Here is a 17352-nt window from a genome sequence, read left to right on the forward strand (position 1 = left end):
TTTCTTCATGTTGAAAAACTAGAGCTCTCTCTTCTCTGAATATTATAGTTCTCTGAATATTATATATATAGACATTCATGTACACTAGGGAGTCTAAGGTTAAACTATGTATAAATTACTAATGTAGTCCCTAATTAATGAATCTATATCCTTACACTCCCTATTGTAGTAAAATATGCATGTTAACGCATTCTTAATTAGATTAATAAATCAAGTGGAGCTAAAATGATCTTTAAAACTTAGGAAAAAAATATCAGACTTACAAATTGCAACATTTGGAAAAACTAACTCTGATAGCATATATAAATAAAATAAAATTTTGAGATCACCAACAAATTAAATACAGTGTGATTTTGTATTGTAGAACTAGTTCATTGATTTTGAAAAGAGTACAAAGTGATCCGAGCCCAATTACACCAACAGCAGAAGCCCAATAATCAACCCAATCAAAATTTACAACAAATGAAATCATTAGAAAAGACGAATTTTATTTAAGGAAGTGCATAATATATAATAAGCCTCGTAAATGAGATGAAACGTGTAAATGTTTTAAATGGTGTTCTCTTAATTGTTAAGCTACATAAACCAAAAAAAAGTTTTGTTTCAAAATAAATAAATAAAACATAAAATAAGCAAGAATAGAAGAAGATCTCCCAATTTTTTATTTTATTATTTAATACTATAATAAAGGAGATTTTTTGATTTGATGATGAGATACAGTAATAGGGTTCAAATTCAATTTATCGATTAGATCTCAGAATCAGTGACAACCAAACCAAAGTACAAAAAACCAAAAAAAACAAAACCAAAAGAAGAAGAAGAAGAAGAAAGATCTCAGAGTTGAGTCGTCTTCTTCCTCCTAAACTTTTTTTTTTTTTTCTGTTTCAAATTGGAGGAGCTACTATACTACACCATGAAATCGACTCACCATCATAGAGCTCCACTGATTTCATCTTCATCATCATCATCATCATCTTCTTCATCAAACCACTCTTTCGTCTCTAGGCTCCTCCTTCTTCTTACATTACTTCCAGTTTCCCTTGCTTGTCTCGCCTTTATCCTCCAATGGCGAGGCGGTGGTTTAGCCGATCCTGCCTCTGCTTCTGTTCGTTCCGCTTCGTCTGTTCCTGGCGGCTCCGATCTCAATCACGAGGTCTTTCCCGGCATGGAGACTGTTTCATCTGTCTCCCCGAAGGCTCACCAGTCTTCCTCCGACTGCTCCAATCTAGCTCGCAGCTCTTCTCCTTCCTTCCCTTACTATGCTGATTGGAAGTTTGGTGTTGATACTAGCTTAAAGCCTAAGGTTATCTCAAATCCAACTGCTTTAGAGTTTTTTTTTTTTGGATCGATCTGGATTCTATTGTCTTCTCTTAAATCTTACTCCAATGTCTAATCTGGAGCATTGACTCATCGTTTGTTTATATAGCCTGTAAAATGCTCCAGGACGAAAGTTATTTTCTTTTTGATCAGATCTGTCTTTGTAAAATACCTCCTTACCTTTTTGTTCCCAATGTATATATGATTCTGACATTGTTATTGTTACAGATATGTATTACGACTAGCACATCAGCTGGATTGGATCAGATTCTACCATGGATGTTCTACCATAAGGTTCTTGGCGTCTCTACATTTTTCCTTTTCGTAGAAGGGAAAGCTGCTACTCCAAGTATTTCAAAAGTGCTGGAGTCTATTCCCGTGAGTTGAACTACCCTATCTTCGGTTCCATTACTTACTTTTAGCTGTATAGCTCCTAGCACGTTAGTCCTGTAGGCATAAGTCGACTTAATGTAGTCCGATGTCTCTTTCAGGGGGTTAAAGTAATATACAGAACGAAGGAACTTGAGGAGAAGCAGGCAAAGAGGTTAGTAAACTATGCCATTGCATATTTGCTGAATATCTTGAGCTCTGGGAGGCACTAAGTACATGTTCTGTCTTTGAATGTTCTGGGACTTGTAGCATTATATTGTGATTTCTGCTACTGATCATTTCACTTTCATCCTTTTTTTTTGCTTTGCTTCATCAGCCGGATTTGGAATGAGACGTGGCTGTCGTCTTTCTTTTATAAGCCCTGCAATTATGAGTTATTTGTCAAACAATCTCTCAACATGGAAATGGCTATTGTCATGGCAAGGGTAAGCAATTTTATTCATGGCAAGGGTATTTAGTTGGCTTTTGTTCATGTCTCATGTAATATTCAATGACTAATTGTTCTAACTACATATCAGGATGCGAGTATGGATTGGATACTTCATCTTGACACAGATGAGCTAATATACCCAGCAGGTGCTCGTGAGTACTCATTGAGACGGTTGCTGCTTGATGTTCCTCCAAATGTAGACATGGTTATATTTCCAAATTATGTGAGTTTGACATCTGATTCACATTTCTTGTATCGCTTATTTTCAGCTAGTGTTGTGAGTGTAGACTTCCTTATATGATCTGGGCCTGGCTCTGCATGACTGTTTTGGATTTTGTCTTTAGGAAAGCAGCGTAGAACGAGATGATATCAAGGATCCTTTTACAGAGGTATAACTCAGTTTTTAACTCTTTTTACCTAAGAGCGTAGATTAAACTAAAGTATTGTAGTGTCAACAGTTTCATTTTTTTGCTTGTTATGTTAGTATCACTTCTGAGATATTTTTGATGCAAGCAGGTGTCAATGTTCAAGAAGAATTACGATCATCTTCCAAAAGATACATATTTCGGAATGTACAAAGAAGCAACACGAAATAACCCAAACTATTTTTTGACTTATGGTAATGGCAAATCAGTTGCTCGGGTTCAAGATCACCTTCGTCCAAATGGAGCACACAGATGGCATAATTACATGAAAACTCCCAAGTATGTATATTGTAGATTGAAACATAAGGAATTTTTCTATTGATTGAGGAACATGATAAGACTTTCTTGTTAGTCTGCTGTCTACTATAGAAACGTGCAACTAGCTTAAGGGATTTAGCAGTGGAGTGTAGCTACGGTTATCAGCTTAGTTAATTTTCCTGTCTATGAAGCCAAATCGTTTTCTGTATATATTAACCTGATAATTTTTGTTAGTGAGATCAAATTGGAGGAGGCTGCTGTCCTACACTACACATATGCAAAATTTTCTGACTTAACATCCAGGCGTGATCGATGTGGCTGCAAGCCTACAAAAGAAGATGTGAAAAGATGCTTTATGTTGGACTTTGATAGATCTGTGAGCATCTTTTCTTAAAATCTCTAAATATCCTTAGTCATAATAAATATCTATATTTCAGTTCTTTTTTACTATTTAATGATGCCGTCTGGATAATGAACATTGTAGGCATTTATTATTGCGTCAACAGCAACTGAAGAAGAAATGTTAAGCTGGTAAGAGCCTCACCTGAAGAATTGCATTCTTTCTTGGGTACTTGTGCGATTGAAAACTTTTGACATTCTTTAAACAAGTTAGAAAGGTTTTGAGGCAATATCTGGTCTTGACACTCTTTACAAATTATCTGGTCTTGATACAAAAATAATGTATCCTGTTTAGGTACCGTGAACACGTTGTATGGGGAGACAAAGAGGTGAAGACAAAACTCCTTAGGAAGGGTATTCTGACTCGCATTTATTCACCAATGGTAAGTATATACCCTACAATTCATTATACCAATTTTCCAAACACAAGTGTCTGAGTTCTAGGTTCTAGGTTCTAGCAAGTCAATTGTAAACCTTTATTACGGTGGTGGTAAAATGCAGGTTGTTATACAAGCTTTAAAAGAATCTGGTGTCTTCAGCTCGGTTGTCTCATCAGTTTCCACAAATCTTTCAAAGAAAAAGTTCTTATCATCAATGCACAAAAGCAACTCATCCAGGTCTACTGCATCTGAGTCCCTTCCAGCAAAGGAAAACAAGTCTGAAGGCATCTCTGCAAGGCACCTTCTTGGGGCTGAATCAGCAGTCCCTCCTTTATCGCCACCTGGGATGGAACACGCTAAATTTTTCACAGAGGAATAGCAGGTTTTAGTACCGAGCTGATGTATTCGCTTTTACTGATATCGATACTGGGTGCAATATGAGTGCTGTGTAGCTTTAGGAAGCCAAGTGAAGGGATTGGGACAAAGAAGAGTCAAGAAAGCGGGTTTGTGTGATTCTTACGATCATCTTGAGAGACATAGGGTCCTATTATCTCATTTTACTCTCCTGCAACTTATGATAGATAAGTTTGCAGAATATTTCTCTTGCCATTGTTATTTCTATGTAAGTTTATTACCATGTACAGAACTTCAAAGCGCCAGGCTTATTATACTCATCTTTTTCTACTTACATCATATAACAACACGAGTGTTATGGGCAAGATTGATACCAAACATATTTTATGTCAAGTGTTTAATCAGAATCAATGAAACTAGGCCGAACTGATAAAGACCCAATACACACATCTAATCATGAGGATGACAAAATTTGGATTGCCAAAAACAGGTATGAAGAAAGAGTCAATGGTCCATGAAACGAAGATTTGGCACCAAAAAGCGGAGACACCTCAACTTAAACATAAAAGCATCGTACGGAGGTTGGTTTTGATGTGATCGTTGTTGTCTGAGAGAGACAGAGAGAGAGAGAGAGAGATGAACGATGCGGATGTGTCACAGCAGATACAGCAGATGGTCCGGTTCATCCGGCAAGAAGCAGAAGAGAAAGCAAACGAGATCTCCATCTCCGCCGAGGAGGAATTCAACATTGAGAGACTTCAGCTTCTTGAGTCTGCCAAGCGTAAGCTCCGTCAAGATTATGACCGCAAGCTCAAGCAGGTCGATATCCGCAAGCGAATGTCAGCTTTTTTCTCCCCATCCTTAGCTTCCTCTATCTCTTCCTCCTTTTACTAGGCCATTTAATTCATTCATTCCATATTTGTTTCTCTCTTCAGCGACTACTCCACGCAACTGAATGCAAGTAGGATCAAGTACCTTCAAGCACAAAACGACATTGTTACCTCCATCAAAGCCTCTGCAGCTAAGGATCTTCTCCGTGTCTCCAACGACAAGAACAATTACAAGAAGCTTCTCAAGAGTCTCATCATTGAGGTTTACATATATATATATATATATCTCTCATCCTTTCTCCCCTCAATATCCACACGTCTTTACCATTATATTATACATTACTGCATACAGAGTTTGATGCGCCTGAAAGAGCCATCAGTATTGCTGAGATGCAGAGAGATGGACAAGAAGATTGTTGAATCAGTCATTGAGGATGCGAAAAGACAGTATGCGGAAAAAGCCAAAGTCGGGTCTCCTAAGATCACCATCGACGACAAGGTCTTCCTCCCTCCACCTCCTAATCCTAAGCTCCCTGATTCTCACGACCCTCACTGGTAATACTTCTTTTTCAATCTTTCTCTCTCGTTTCTTCTCCACCATATATGTATATATCTGAACAATGGTTACGTGTGAATGGTGAAGCTCTGGCGGGGTGGTCTTGGCCTCTCAAGACGGCAAGATTGTTTGCGAGAACACTTTAGACGCACGCCTTGACGTCGCCTTCAGACAGAAGCTTCCCCAGGTTTGGTCTTTTCATTTAGGGGTGTTCTTGTTTCCCATCATTCCTAACCTCTACCATTAACTCTTCTTCTCATCTCTGCAGATCAGGACGCGCCTCGTTGGAGCTCCTGAAACCTCCAGAGCATGATCCTGTCACCCCCAAGTTTACATAATATATTGCTTAGGCCACAATAAGTGACACATTTTGGCCTTGTGATACTGTCACTTTTTAGCAGGAAATCAACAGTTTTTTTTACTCTGTCCCATCCTTTTCATCTTCAAAATGTTGTGAAGAGAGAATAATTGCTGAAAAAAATTATATAGAAAATCTGAAGCAAAGCTATTAAGTTATGCTCTTTTAAAGTCAGTTTCCTATAACATATGTTTGAGAAATCGCAATCCAATACTTGCAAGATTTGTTACGAACACTACTAATGAATCACAGCCCATTTTCATTGCATACAGTATTTACATGTACCCAGCTACCTAAAACATAGACTCTATTCGGCTCCTACCGGTTTTTCTCTCCAACCTCGACCTAGATTTGCGGTTAGCCTTCCGCCGCTTCTCTTCTGTAGGTCCTCCACCAAATATCGAAATCTTACCAATCCCTTTGGACAGAGAGGTCAGCAATGTTCCACCATGACCTGGCTTCTCCATCATCCCTTGTTTCATCAAAATCTGCTCCTTCTCTAACTCAGTCAGCCTCACTCTCACCCTCGAGATCTCCAACTTCAGCTCTCTGTTCTCCCTCCTCAGCGATGCATAAGTGTCTCTCGGAGACACAGCTCCGCTAGGGTTCCCGCTACTAAGTTTCTGAGACGACAGCAATATCCCTTCTCCTGAATCTCCGGACATAACATTCTTCATACGCAGCTGTTCTGAGTAGAGGACTCGTACCACCATCTGCACTGGCAGACGATCGTTCTGAGCCACGTGGTTGCATGCTTCCTGTGAAAGTTTCCGAGTGTCTATAAATTTGCAGAGACTCTTGCATTCTTGCTCGTTCAGTGATGGATGCCCCTAACCATCATCACATAGACAGTTCCCACTCTTATCAATACGAAATATTCCAAAAACAGAGACACAAAGGTTTATAAATAAAACTTTACCTTGAGAAACATATCAATAGCTCTGTATAGCCCATCATCCATGACACGTGCATAATCCGGCAATATCTCTACCAAAGCCATGAACTTGTGCAGACTCAGACACGGGTCTGGTGCGATCTCTGTCAAGAACGCATCCATGATCCGACCCACTTTTAATAACGAGCTATGGCACGTAGAGCCAGTAAGATTCTCGGTCTCATTCTCGTAACATTCATGCTCTTCGTCATACTCCACTTCATCCTCTATTTTCTTCAGAAAGCAAACGAGTATCCTATGGACAGTGTCCACATCATACATGGAATCTCCCTCTCTGAGAACAGGTATGAGTAGATCATCAAGTGACACTGTTTCCAGCTGCTGAGCTATTCTCCGCTCGAGCTCAAGCCTGCAAGAGATGGCTACGTCTATGCTAATCCCAACTCTCAACATTCCAAAGAGGAAACTCAATGGGACTTTGTCATTAGGGAAAAGGCTAACAATGGCTTCAAGGACATTCCTCTGCTCGTTCTCAATTGTACCCGAGTCAAGCTTGGTCCGCTCCTTGCAGTTTCTAATACCTTTCAACGATTCTTGAGCGTAATGCATCAGAGACGTGATGATACTCTCTGACCGCAAACCAGTTCTCGCCATCGCAGATACAACTCGTGCATAATAGTCAATCCTCAGAGCAGATAGGTCTTCAATCCACCACTCTGGACAATCTCCTCGCTTATTTTCCCCTGACTCGTTGCCTCTGTTCAGCCGTGATAGCCCCAACACTAACTGCTCTCTGCAAGCATTCACAGCGATGGCCTCCACACACCTTTCAGGAATGTGGGCTGTTTCAGCAATGTCTTGAGGGTTAAGAGTTTCACAAGAACAGAGGACTTCCACAGACTTCTCAAGACTGCGAAAGGCAACTTGCTCGAGGTAAGTCTCAGTACGTGCGATCAAATTCTCTTCTTTAAAGTCTTCCGTCATCTCAAGATAACCAGCTCCACAGCGGAGAGCGACCACGTTGGTGATGGTAATCTCGAAGTTGATGCCGTAGCAGAACTTCATGGCGAGTTCAAACGTCTTAGACCCACCTGGGAAGTCTCGGAGCTCTGTATGCGAGAGGTTTGAGGATGATTCCTTCATCTTTGCCACCATTTTCCTAATCTTTCCACACCGAGCCACTAGCGGAAACTGCAACACAAACAAATTCCGAAACTCGTTAACTAAATTTCATCGAACACTTTGTGTAATGTTAATAACAATGGGAAAAAAAAACAGATCACTACTATTCACTAACCTTGTGGAGTAAAAAGGACTCTCCATCGACAAGGATTGTGATGTCTCCCTCAACATCTGAGAATATGCTGCAATTTCATATGGTAAAAACGAATCCTTGATGCATCAGACAAGTAACAATGCATAAAGGAACAAACTTTGACATAGGTCTCTGAAGATAGATAAGAACAAGAGAGAGAGAACAGACCGAGTGGAAAAGGAGCTGGAGAAGATGGAAGGAGCAGGAGGAGTAGAGGAGGAAGACGAGTTGGATTGAGAGCTGTCCGATATAATACCCATTGTGACCTTGACGAGGAAGAAGAAGACTCGGAATTTGAGGAGGAGCCTTTCAAAAGCATAGGCTTTGAACACTTTATTTTTCGTCGAAATCGGAATTGTCTTTTTAAAACCGCATTAGTGTTTTTATAATTGCAACTTTCAATTTCGTAATCTTGACTCCAATATGAAAAAGAAGAGAAAGAGGTATGCTTTTTTAGTGATTTATGTTTCAGAAACACGTGAGAAAAGCCGAGAGGGGGTTTGTGTGGCACGGAGCTCCATAAAGACTCAATTATAGTCTCTTGGGGACACACATACACACACTTTCACTTTACTAATTGAGGGCTCTATTACAACCTCCACTCCACTCCACTCCAATTTTCTTTCTTAATCTCTTTACTACACTAACCACCTATGAACCCTACCTTTGTTACCTCTACTTTTGCTCTATTTTTCTTCACCAAACATATGACATGGTGAAATGATATGTGTTATCCCTGTCGGAGAAATATCCTTCCAATGGCAGCAAACAAATGGCAAAAGGACAGAGTCAATAGATGGATCATGAGTCACTAACACATCAGTCTATTTCTATTTTATTTCAAACCTTGCGGAAACACCTTTTGTCAACTCAAGTCTCTATTTGGTGTGTTCTTATTGGAGCTTCTTTTGCTTCACTTGATTTATATCAATGTTCATAATTCCAAATTGATATGCAACTCTATCTGTTCCACAAAAGCATTCAGACAGATCTAGAAGAAGAGATTGCTTCCTAACTCTTATAGCTTTCTAACTTTCTTATGTACCATGCTTATAGAGTAACAGAACTTCAAATAGGTTTAGGAAGGGAAGTGGGAAAAAAAAAGAGAGAGAGCGAAATAGAGTAACAGAACTTCAAATAGGCTCAGATTGGTTCCTCAACCAATTTTTGAAATTTTCACTCCTGGATTATTTCTATTGCCACTGTTTACTCCTTTTAACAGAACTTTAATTTTTCTCTACCAGGCGACTACTCGATATTTAGAAACTTAGATAAACTACTCAAGGTAAACTACTCAGATACATATTGCAGATAATTATAAAATAAAGTAGTAAAAAAGGCAGTAAAGGAAATAAAACTCAACAAATCCAAAATTCTTTTAAAATCGAAGAGTCTAACAACTCTCACAAACATGAATTATTCCATAAGTACGCGTCAGAAGGATATAAAATTTGGTTTAGGGCTCATGCCTCCCTAAGTCTTAAGCAAAAAAAATTTCATCAACATCTCAGTTTCTTACGGGTCTTAAACCGCAATTAAAATCGAAAAAGGAGGAAGGCAGAAGCACTTAGGCACCGCCTGATCCGTACTTCTTACCGAAGACAATCAGCTGCAATTTGTCGTAACCGGAAAGCACACCAGCACCTGCAACGGCACGTAGAATGTTGGCACCAGCTCCCTTGAAGAGTGACTTGGCTCCTTCGTTCTTGAGGATCTGGGCAAAGGCGTCCATGGAACTCTTGTACTTGACAGCCTCACCTGACGTCATCATCATTCTTCTGCGGACAGTGTCAATGGGGTAAGATGCAAGACCAGCACCATTGGTGATGACCCATCCAAGAGCGAAACTAGCAAAGAAACTATCCTGTAATAACCAAAGGAGAACAGTAACATGTCAAAACCAACAAGTGATAAATAAGTAAGAGAACACACAGTTCAGAGAGAAAGACAAGAAGACGAACCGACAAGTCACCAGTGAGGAGAACAGGCTTCACAGAGTCATAAAGTCCAAAGTAGAGACCACGGTAGACAATGATACCAACACAAGAGATGTTGAATCCACGGTAAAGACCAGCAATTCCATCAGACTTGAGAGTCTTCCTGTAAACATCGACAAGACCATCAAACTGTCTACCACCACCTCCTTTCTTCGCAGCCTTGGCATCATTGGCAAGACGGGTACGGGCGTAGTCAAGGGAATACACAAACAGAAGAGAAGAGGCACCAGCTGCTCCTCCAGATGCCAAGTTACCGGCAAACCACTTCCAGTAACCATCTCTGTCCTTCTTAAAGTTGAAAAGCCTTTTGAAGTAATCTTTGAAGGCAAAGTTCAAGGCCTAGACAAAAAAAAACGAGATTAGCACAAAATCAAGTTGTTTCGAAAGCTATAAAAAACAAGTGTAAAACTAAACCAACCTGGGTGGGGAAGTAACGGATGACATTGGCGGTGTTTCCTCTCCATAGAGAACCAAACCCTTCATCCTTCACTGTCCTGCCGAAACAGTCACCAATACCCTTGTATGGTTCAGAGAGCCTGCCAGCTTTAATCATCTCATCCTGGTTCTGGATCAAAAGCTTAACACGCTCAATGGGAGCAGCAGCAGTCTTTGAGACGGCAGCGGAAACACCACCCATCAAAAAGTCAAGAGCAAAATTGGTGAACCCTTTCTCTCCTGGAGCCTGGACAAAGACTGGAGATGCAGCTGTGGCCAACATCCTGGATGTGGGAGGAAACTGAAATGCAGCATTAGAGTAGTTTCCATAGGTTGCATGCCTCTGGTACATAGAAGGCCTCTGGTAACCAACATGGGCGTCGTTGGAAACACTTGAACAGATGAACTGCCCAGCAGCTTTCTGAGCAATAGTGGGGTGCTGAACTTGATCAACCATTTTGAACTCTACAAAATTACAAAACCAGACGTAAGTATCACATGTAAAGCAGTAACTTATATCAAAGAATGCTTTAAACAACACAAGTTTAAAATGTAATTCTAGTAGACTAAGATCTACCCGGAATAAAAGTCTAAAACAGTATCAAAATAGCAAGCAAAACTGAAAGATCATATCACAGAAAACTTTTCAAACAAACTAACCCAAGATTATTGGAAACAACAGTTGTCAATTCAAACGTCTGGAGTGATCAAACCACGATTACTAAACTAAAGATATAAAAACACAGCAAGATGATACAACTAACAAAGATTCACTAAGCACATATGACAAAGGTAAAGATCTGGTAGATCATAGATCAAAAACTTAATCAGGTTTCACCGCAATCACAATTTCCGTAAACGGCGTCGCAACTATCAGATCCAATACATTTGAAACTAAAGTCAACAGATCCAAACCATTTAGATGAATAATAGATCAGCAGATCAGAGAAACTCACAAAAAATAAGCAGATCTATAAAACCGATACATCAAAGATTCGGAAATGAGCTGAATACATTCCGATCGGGATAAAAAAGGCAAACAGATAGCATCATTTCTCAATAGAACAGTCAGATCTACGGATCGAAACATCTCATTTACCTTACAGATCTAAGAAACGAAACACAGATCGAAGAAACTAAAAATAAAAATGATTCGAAGAACAACGAGATTAATATATAAAGAGTAAACAGATCTGAGAGAAACGAGTGTTACCTAAGAGAATCGATGGATGAGCAAAATATCTGGAAAGAGAGAGACTCCGCCTTTTTCTCACGGAGATGAGAGCGGCGAAGCAGAGAGAGGAGACGAAGTTTTCTCTGTGGTGAAGAGGCGAGGCTTTGAAAAGAGCGATTCTTAGCCCTTTTATCGTCTCGAAAAATAGGGTCGCAGAGGTTGCGTTCGTCACTCTGCCCAGTGGGGACGGGTTTCTATCAGATGCAAACAAAACTATTTGGGCCTTGCTGCTTCATATCCGTTGGATCATTCAGACTGAAACACGAGGGATTGTTAACCGTCGATGTCGTTTACTTCTTTAAAAGAATAGGTTTTTAATTGATGGTACGACTCTGCTTGCTAACCGTTAGATCTTGAGCTTGGAATCTGGAACGTTATCTGGCGTTGTTGAGGGGCAACTAGTGAATGGACGGCTGGAAGGGCAGCGTGGAAAATTATTTTGTCTACCATACCGGACCAGATCAATTTGCAAAATTATTTATTAAATAAATATTGAAGTGTTCAATTGTTATTTTTATTCGCAGATTGTTTTTCAACTTCGTATTATTTTTTACTATATATATAAAGATTGAATTTCGAATGCACAAAAAAGGCATGAAAAGAATATAAACTGATATCTTTCTATGTAAACAACTTGACTACATGAGATATAATCCTATTAGCGATATTAATTTCTGTTTTCAATATGAAAGTTTTCTTTTCAACTTTCTTTAATATTCTTCCATGTGTTCGAATGTTTGACAGCTGCCCTCAAATTCTCATACCTCTTAATTTACATGAAAGGTTTCTTTTTGTAATTTGTTTAGGAACTCACAAAACCTTATAAATCAGATTATGTTTTAGCGAAATACAAAATCGAAATGTAGTTTGCAACGTGAACAACATCGTGAGAGGGCCAGCTAGGATAAGTATGGCTCCCAAAAAATCACGAGCCTTATTAGAGAGCGGTGAAAATAGTAACTTGATAGAAAATCAGAGTCTAGAGAGGCTCAGGTGGGACTATTTAAGGGAACTACAACCAGAAAATCATCACTTGTCGACTACTTCAATCAGACTTGTCTCATAGTCGCTCGGGGCTACAAAGCCATGGAGATTCATCACTGTCGCGGCTACATTCGCAAGCCCAGGTGTTTCAATATCCTGTCTGAACCTAACTCCTGCTGACAAGCCAGGACCTCCAATGGCAATTGGCACCTGCACACAAACACACATCATTATCCAAATTTCACATAAGACACAACAACCACCTGTGGTAATAAAACTTCTCATGCTTAATCTATGCTAAGCAGCAACTTCCAAGTTCTGATCATAACCCAAAATTTTTCAGTATTGCTAGAACTTACTGGTTTCAGGGTGTGAGAGGTGAGAATCTGAAGCTTCCCTTCCTTATCAAGAGCAGGCTTGCCGGCTTTGTCTCTTTTGACCATGTCCTCAGCATTTCCGTGATCAGCAGTCACAACATATATCCCTCCTACCTTTTCTATGGCATCAAGGATTGTCTGCAAACCAGAGATCAAAAACTCAGTGAGTCATTGCTACTAAGAACGATTTCTAAACATTCCTATATCACAAATTTGATTATAACCATACCCTCACAGCAAGATCAGCAGCTTCACAGGCAACAACGGTTGCGTCAATATCACCAGTATGACCCACCATGTCTCCATTTGGCAGGTTAACACGCACCTAAAAATTCACTCACAATAAAATTCAGAAGCCGAAATTTTTAGTGTGTTGAGACAAATATGATAAGAGAATACACCTTACCTGGTCAAACTTGCCACTAAGGATAGCATCCCTTGCTTTCTCGGCAATCTCCAGTGCTTTCATCTTTGGCTGGACGTTGAACGATATTCCACTATCACTTGGAATCTCAACGTACTCTTCTAGCTTTTCATTGAAATATCCAGAGCGGTTGCCGTTCCAAAAGAAGGTGACATGGCCAAACTTCACAGTCTCACTGTTTCAGTGAAATAAATTTTCAATGTAAGTTACCATCAACTGTATAATCTCATCAAGAAAAAGACAGCTAGTACAATTTCGCTACTTTTAATCAGCAAGAAACCTCAAAGCATGAAATAGAGAGAAGACAGGACTAGTTCTATCACAGTTTCATTTCTAATTCCAATTCCAGCAAAATAAATAAACCAGGAAACAGCAAGCAATTGAAGACAATACACAAATGGAAAAGAGAATATATATATGCAGAGTTGAAAGATTCTAAATGTTAACCTGCAAGCAAAAGTACGAACTCCATTGTGTGCCAGATATTCACCAGAAGTTCTATCGATCAATGGTGGGGAAACAAGATAGCGGCTAGGAAGCTTTAGCTCTCCATCATATTGGAGCATTCCTGCATAACGTATCTTTGGGACACGCACGCGATCAAACTTATCGAAATCTTCATATTCAAGGGCCTTTGCATGCATGACCATTCGATCAGCACGGAAATTGAATGTAACAACTGCGTCACCATCAACAATTGGACCAACAGCCTTTCCGCTGTCATCAACAATGACAAACGGAGGCAAATACTGGTCATTAGCACCAGGTTCAGCTCTCAGTGTCTTAACTGCTTCAAGAGCGCTTTTAAATTTGTGGGGAGCTTCTCCAAGGACTTGAGCATCCCACCCACGTTTCACAACAGTCCAATCATTCTGCAAGAGATAGAAACAGAATACAATTAAAGCAACAACAGAAATTCAAATCCAAGCCTAATCTAGTTCCGAACTATAAAAAGATCATAGAAACTTGTCAATTTATCTAAATGAAAGTGAGTTCACACCTCATAACGGTCCATTGTGACATACATACGACCTCCACCAGATGCAACCTGAGCATCAACACCTTTCGAACGTAAAGCAGCAAGGTCAGCTTCAAGAGTTTCAACAAAGCCAACACTAGAGCCATCCAAAACATCACGACCATCAGTAAGAATGTGAACGCGGATTCTCTTAGCACCACGTTCTGCGAAACCCTTTAGCAGCAACTGCACAAACAAAACAAAAAGCAAATATTCAAGAACATTAACAAACGCCAACATTACAATAGAAATTGTAGAGCAATGTGTAAAAAAAAAGAGTAGAGTAATGGGTACCTGCACTTGATCGAGACGAGAGTGAACTCCACCATCGCTTAAAAGACCAATAAGATGCACGGTACCTTTCTCGAAAGCTTCAGAGATGTATTTGAAACCTTCATCTTCATAGATTTTCCCAGAAGCAAGGGCGAGATCGACAAGCTTAGCACCTTGAGCGTAAATTCGACCGGCTCCAAGAGCATTGTGGCCAACTTCACTGTTTCCCATGTCGTCTTCGCTTGGAAGACCAACGGCAGTACCGTGGGCTTTGATCAACCTCCATGTATCAGGTTTTCCCTGGAGAATAACACAAACAAACCGTTGGAATCCATAATCGGAATCTATCGTCAATATATATGGAAACAAAGAAAAAAAAAAAAAAAGGAAACATACGTTTTTAAGAGAATCCATGGCAGGAGTTGGGGCTTTATGGATGCAATTGTATTGATCAGGATCAGATTCACCCCATCCATCGAGAACAATTAGTCCGATTGTTTTACCCTTAGGAAGCTTGGGGTGGTCCTCAAGTTTCCAGTTAACGTCGCCGGAACTACCCATAATAATAGCTGTGTGTAATTCAGATCCACTCGTCGGTGAGAAATCAAAGGCTAAAAGAACAGATCTAAGAAGCGAGGAGAGATGGAAACGGAAGCTTACCAGCGGAGAAACAGAGGAACGAAGCTTTCTCTCTGAAAAGAGTCGTATGGAGATTCGCAGAGAGAGAGAGTCGAAGGGAAGGGATGATGTGGTGTGGTATGGTAGGTTGAGCGAGCTATCACTGACATAAATAATATGGAGTTTATAAAAAAAAAATAGAAAAGTAAGTGATGACGTGGTTCGTTTTGAATGGGCTTAACTTTGGGCTCAAGTAAACTTTGTCAAGCCCCAACAAATAAAAAAATGGTAGGAAACGAATATTCTAGTATGTCGAATGTTCTAGATCATGCCGTCACAAATAGTCTCAATGTGTCGGCTCAATGCGGTATGTAAAAAGTGGGCAAAAGAAAGACGAAGTGGGTAGTGGGCTATAAAAACAATTTATAATGGGCCAAAGACTAAAGGATAAATGGGCCAAGGATAAAGAAAGAAAAAAACAAAAAAAAGGAGGTAGAAGAATGAATGATACAGTGAGTAAATTTATGTATGTGGGAAAAGATATACAATACAGATACAGATAACAAGAAGGGGGGGGGGGTAGACGGACAACTGTTACGGCGAAATTGAATGCCGCAATGTATCAATTTGATTGGTCGAAAAAGAAAAGTAAAAAAAAATATATATTATTATTATTATTTTTATTTTTTAATTGTGGGGGAAAAAAGGAGAAAAACCAGATGAACAGGCTGTATAGTATAATTTTTTTGTGAACAAATGGGACTGACGACAACACTCTTCTCTCTTCTCCCTTTTGTCCTTTTGGCTAATCTCTCTCTCTCTCCTCCCTTCTCTCTCTTTTCCACCGGCGACCATTAACTCTCTCTCTCCTCCGCTTTGCCCTCCCCCATTGTTTACTAACCCTCGATTTGTTCTTGTTCTTTACTCCAATTCCGGTTTTGCCCCTTTATTGGAACTCTTCTTCTTCTTCACACAAACACTCAAGAGACGTGACGGCGACTCTTTTATTACTGAGTCTCACAGCTTCTTGCCTCGCCTCCTGGGGACTTTTTTTTGCTCCCAGAGGCGAAGAAGTAAAAACTTAGCTAACCCAAACAACAATGGGGTTTCTCTGTTGTCTCCAGGTGCTGCTTCTGTTTCTCTCTCTCTCCTCGATTCGTCTACTAGCTCAATCTCCTCCACCACCCAATGCCTCCTCGTCTTCTTCTTCTTCTTCTCTTGATGCTCTTCTCCAAGATTACTCTTTTAGAGCCTTTGTTCGTCCTCGTACCGGCATTCTCTACGAAGGTACTGTTCCTTCCGATTTGACTGGGATCAAACTCGCTGCCATGAGACTCAGAAGCGGAAGCTTTAGAAAACGCGGACTCACTCCTTTTAAAGAGTTCTCTATTCCCACCGGCGTTATCGTCAAGCCGTATGTGACAAGGCTTGTCCTTGTTTATCAAAACCTAGCTAATTTCTCTCACTTGTATTACCCTTTGTCTGGTTATGATTATGTCGCGCCTGTGTTGGGTCTTCTCGCTTACGATGCCAAGAATCTCTCCGCTCTTAATTTGCCAGAGCTTGATTTGAAGGTGTCTAGTGATCCCATCAGAATCGATTTCTCTGATCTGGAACGAATCCCACAAGGTTCTAGTGCTAAGTGTGTTAGATTTGATTCACAAGGTGTTGCGAGTTTCAGCGACTCGATTCAGCCTGGGAACACATGCGAGACTGAGCATCAGGGACATTTCTCAGTTGTGGTTAAATCTGTTGCATCTGCTCCAAGTCCAGCTCCTCCAGGGGATGAGGATAGGGAGAAAGAGAAGAAGAAGAAGAGCTCTGATTCCAACAATTCCAAGACTTGGATCATCGTTGGGTCGGTGGTTGGTGGATTGTTACTGTTGGGGCTTTTGCTGTTTTTGGTATTGAGATGTCGGAATTACAAGAAGCAAGAGAAAATGAGGGAGATGGAGAGAGCTGGAGAGACAGGGGAAGCTCTGAGGATGACTCAGGTCGGTGAAACTAGAGCACCTACAGCTACTACTACTCGTACACAACCCATGCTTGAAACGGAATACGCAGCTTAGATAATCTTTGTGTACA

The 17352-nt window shown here is 40.2% G+C and overlaps 6 protein-coding genes across 6 annotated transcripts in view; 3 read left to right on the plus strand and 3 right to left on the minus strand.

The window, feature by feature from the left end:
- On the plus strand, positions 743 to 4318 carry LOC104742840 (glycosyltransferase-like KOBITO 1). The gene is made up of 11 exons (XM_010463934.2): positions 743 to 1303; positions 1546 to 1695; positions 1809 to 1861; positions 2024 to 2132; positions 2226 to 2360; positions 2482 to 2526; positions 2654 to 2841; positions 3055 to 3196; positions 3305 to 3351; positions 3515 to 3602; positions 3721 to 4318. Exons 1-11 carry the CDS (start codon positions 914 to 916, stop codon positions 3976 to 3978), a joined length of 1605 nt encoding a protein of 534 aa, XP_010462236.1. The 5' UTR covers positions 743 to 913; the 3' UTR covers positions 3979 to 4318.
- LOC104742925 (V-type proton ATPase subunit E2-like) lies at positions 4444 to 5750 on the plus strand. The gene is made up of 5 exons (XM_010464045.2): positions 4444 to 4792; positions 4889 to 5045; positions 5136 to 5338; positions 5427 to 5526; positions 5608 to 5750. Exons 1-5 carry the CDS (start codon positions 4590 to 4592, stop codon positions 5650 to 5652), a joined length of 708 nt encoding a protein of 235 aa, XP_010462347.1. The 5' UTR covers positions 4444 to 4589; the 3' UTR covers positions 5653 to 5750.
- Positions 5835 to 8488, minus strand: LOC104743005 (BTB/POZ domain-containing protein At3g08570). The gene is made up of 4 exons (XM_010464157.2): positions 8076 to 8488; positions 7890 to 7956; positions 6617 to 7783; positions 5835 to 6527 (listed from the first exon to the last, which is right to left on the minus strand). The coding sequence occupies exons 1-4, from the start codon at positions 8165 to 8167 to the stop codon at positions 5991 to 5993; spliced, it is 1863 nt and encodes a 620-aa protein (XP_010462459.1). The 5' UTR covers positions 8168 to 8488; the 3' UTR covers positions 5835 to 5990.
- LOC104743098 (ADP,ATP carrier protein 1, mitochondrial) lies at positions 9256 to 11693 on the minus strand. The gene is made up of 4 exons (XM_010464242.1): positions 11553 to 11693; positions 10323 to 10804; positions 9869 to 10243; positions 9256 to 9771 (listed from the first exon to the last, which is right to left on the minus strand). Exons 2-4 carry the CDS (start codon positions 10794 to 10796, stop codon positions 9475 to 9477), a joined length of 1146 nt encoding a protein of 381 aa, XP_010462544.1. The 5' UTR covers positions 10797 to 10804; positions 11553 to 11693; the 3' UTR covers positions 9256 to 9474.
- On the minus strand, positions 12381 to 15426 carry LOC104743192 (probable 2,3-bisphosphoglycerate-independent phosphoglycerate mutase 2). Its single transcript, XM_010464331.1, has 9 exons — positions 15310 to 15426; positions 15046 to 15218; positions 14671 to 14949; positions 14359 to 14562; positions 13806 to 14230; positions 13341 to 13533; positions 13164 to 13259; positions 12917 to 13072; positions 12381 to 12767 (listed from the first exon to the last, which is right to left on the minus strand). Exons 2-9 carry the CDS (start codon positions 15208 to 15210, stop codon positions 12603 to 12605), a joined length of 1683 nt encoding a protein of 560 aa, XP_010462633.1. The 5' UTR covers positions 15211 to 15218; positions 15310 to 15426; the 3' UTR covers positions 12381 to 12602.
- The window catches only part of LOC104743285, a 7637-nt gene continuing 6350 nt past the window's right edge, over positions 16066 to 17352 (plus strand). Inside the window, exon 1 of the mRNA XM_010464416.2 lies at positions 16066 to 17336. Within this exon, the coding sequence (XP_010462718.1) occupies positions 16368 to 17336 (969 nt within the window). The 5' untranslated portion in view covers positions 16066 to 16367. The remainder of the gene's footprint in view (positions 17337 to 17352) is intronic.

This window comes from Camelina sativa, chromosome 1, assembly GCF_000633955.1.
Source record: "Camelina sativa cultivar DH55 chromosome 1, Cs, whole genome shotgun sequence".
Taxonomy (NCBI): Eukaryota; Viridiplantae; Streptophyta; class Magnoliopsida; order Brassicales; family Brassicaceae; genus Camelina; species Camelina sativa.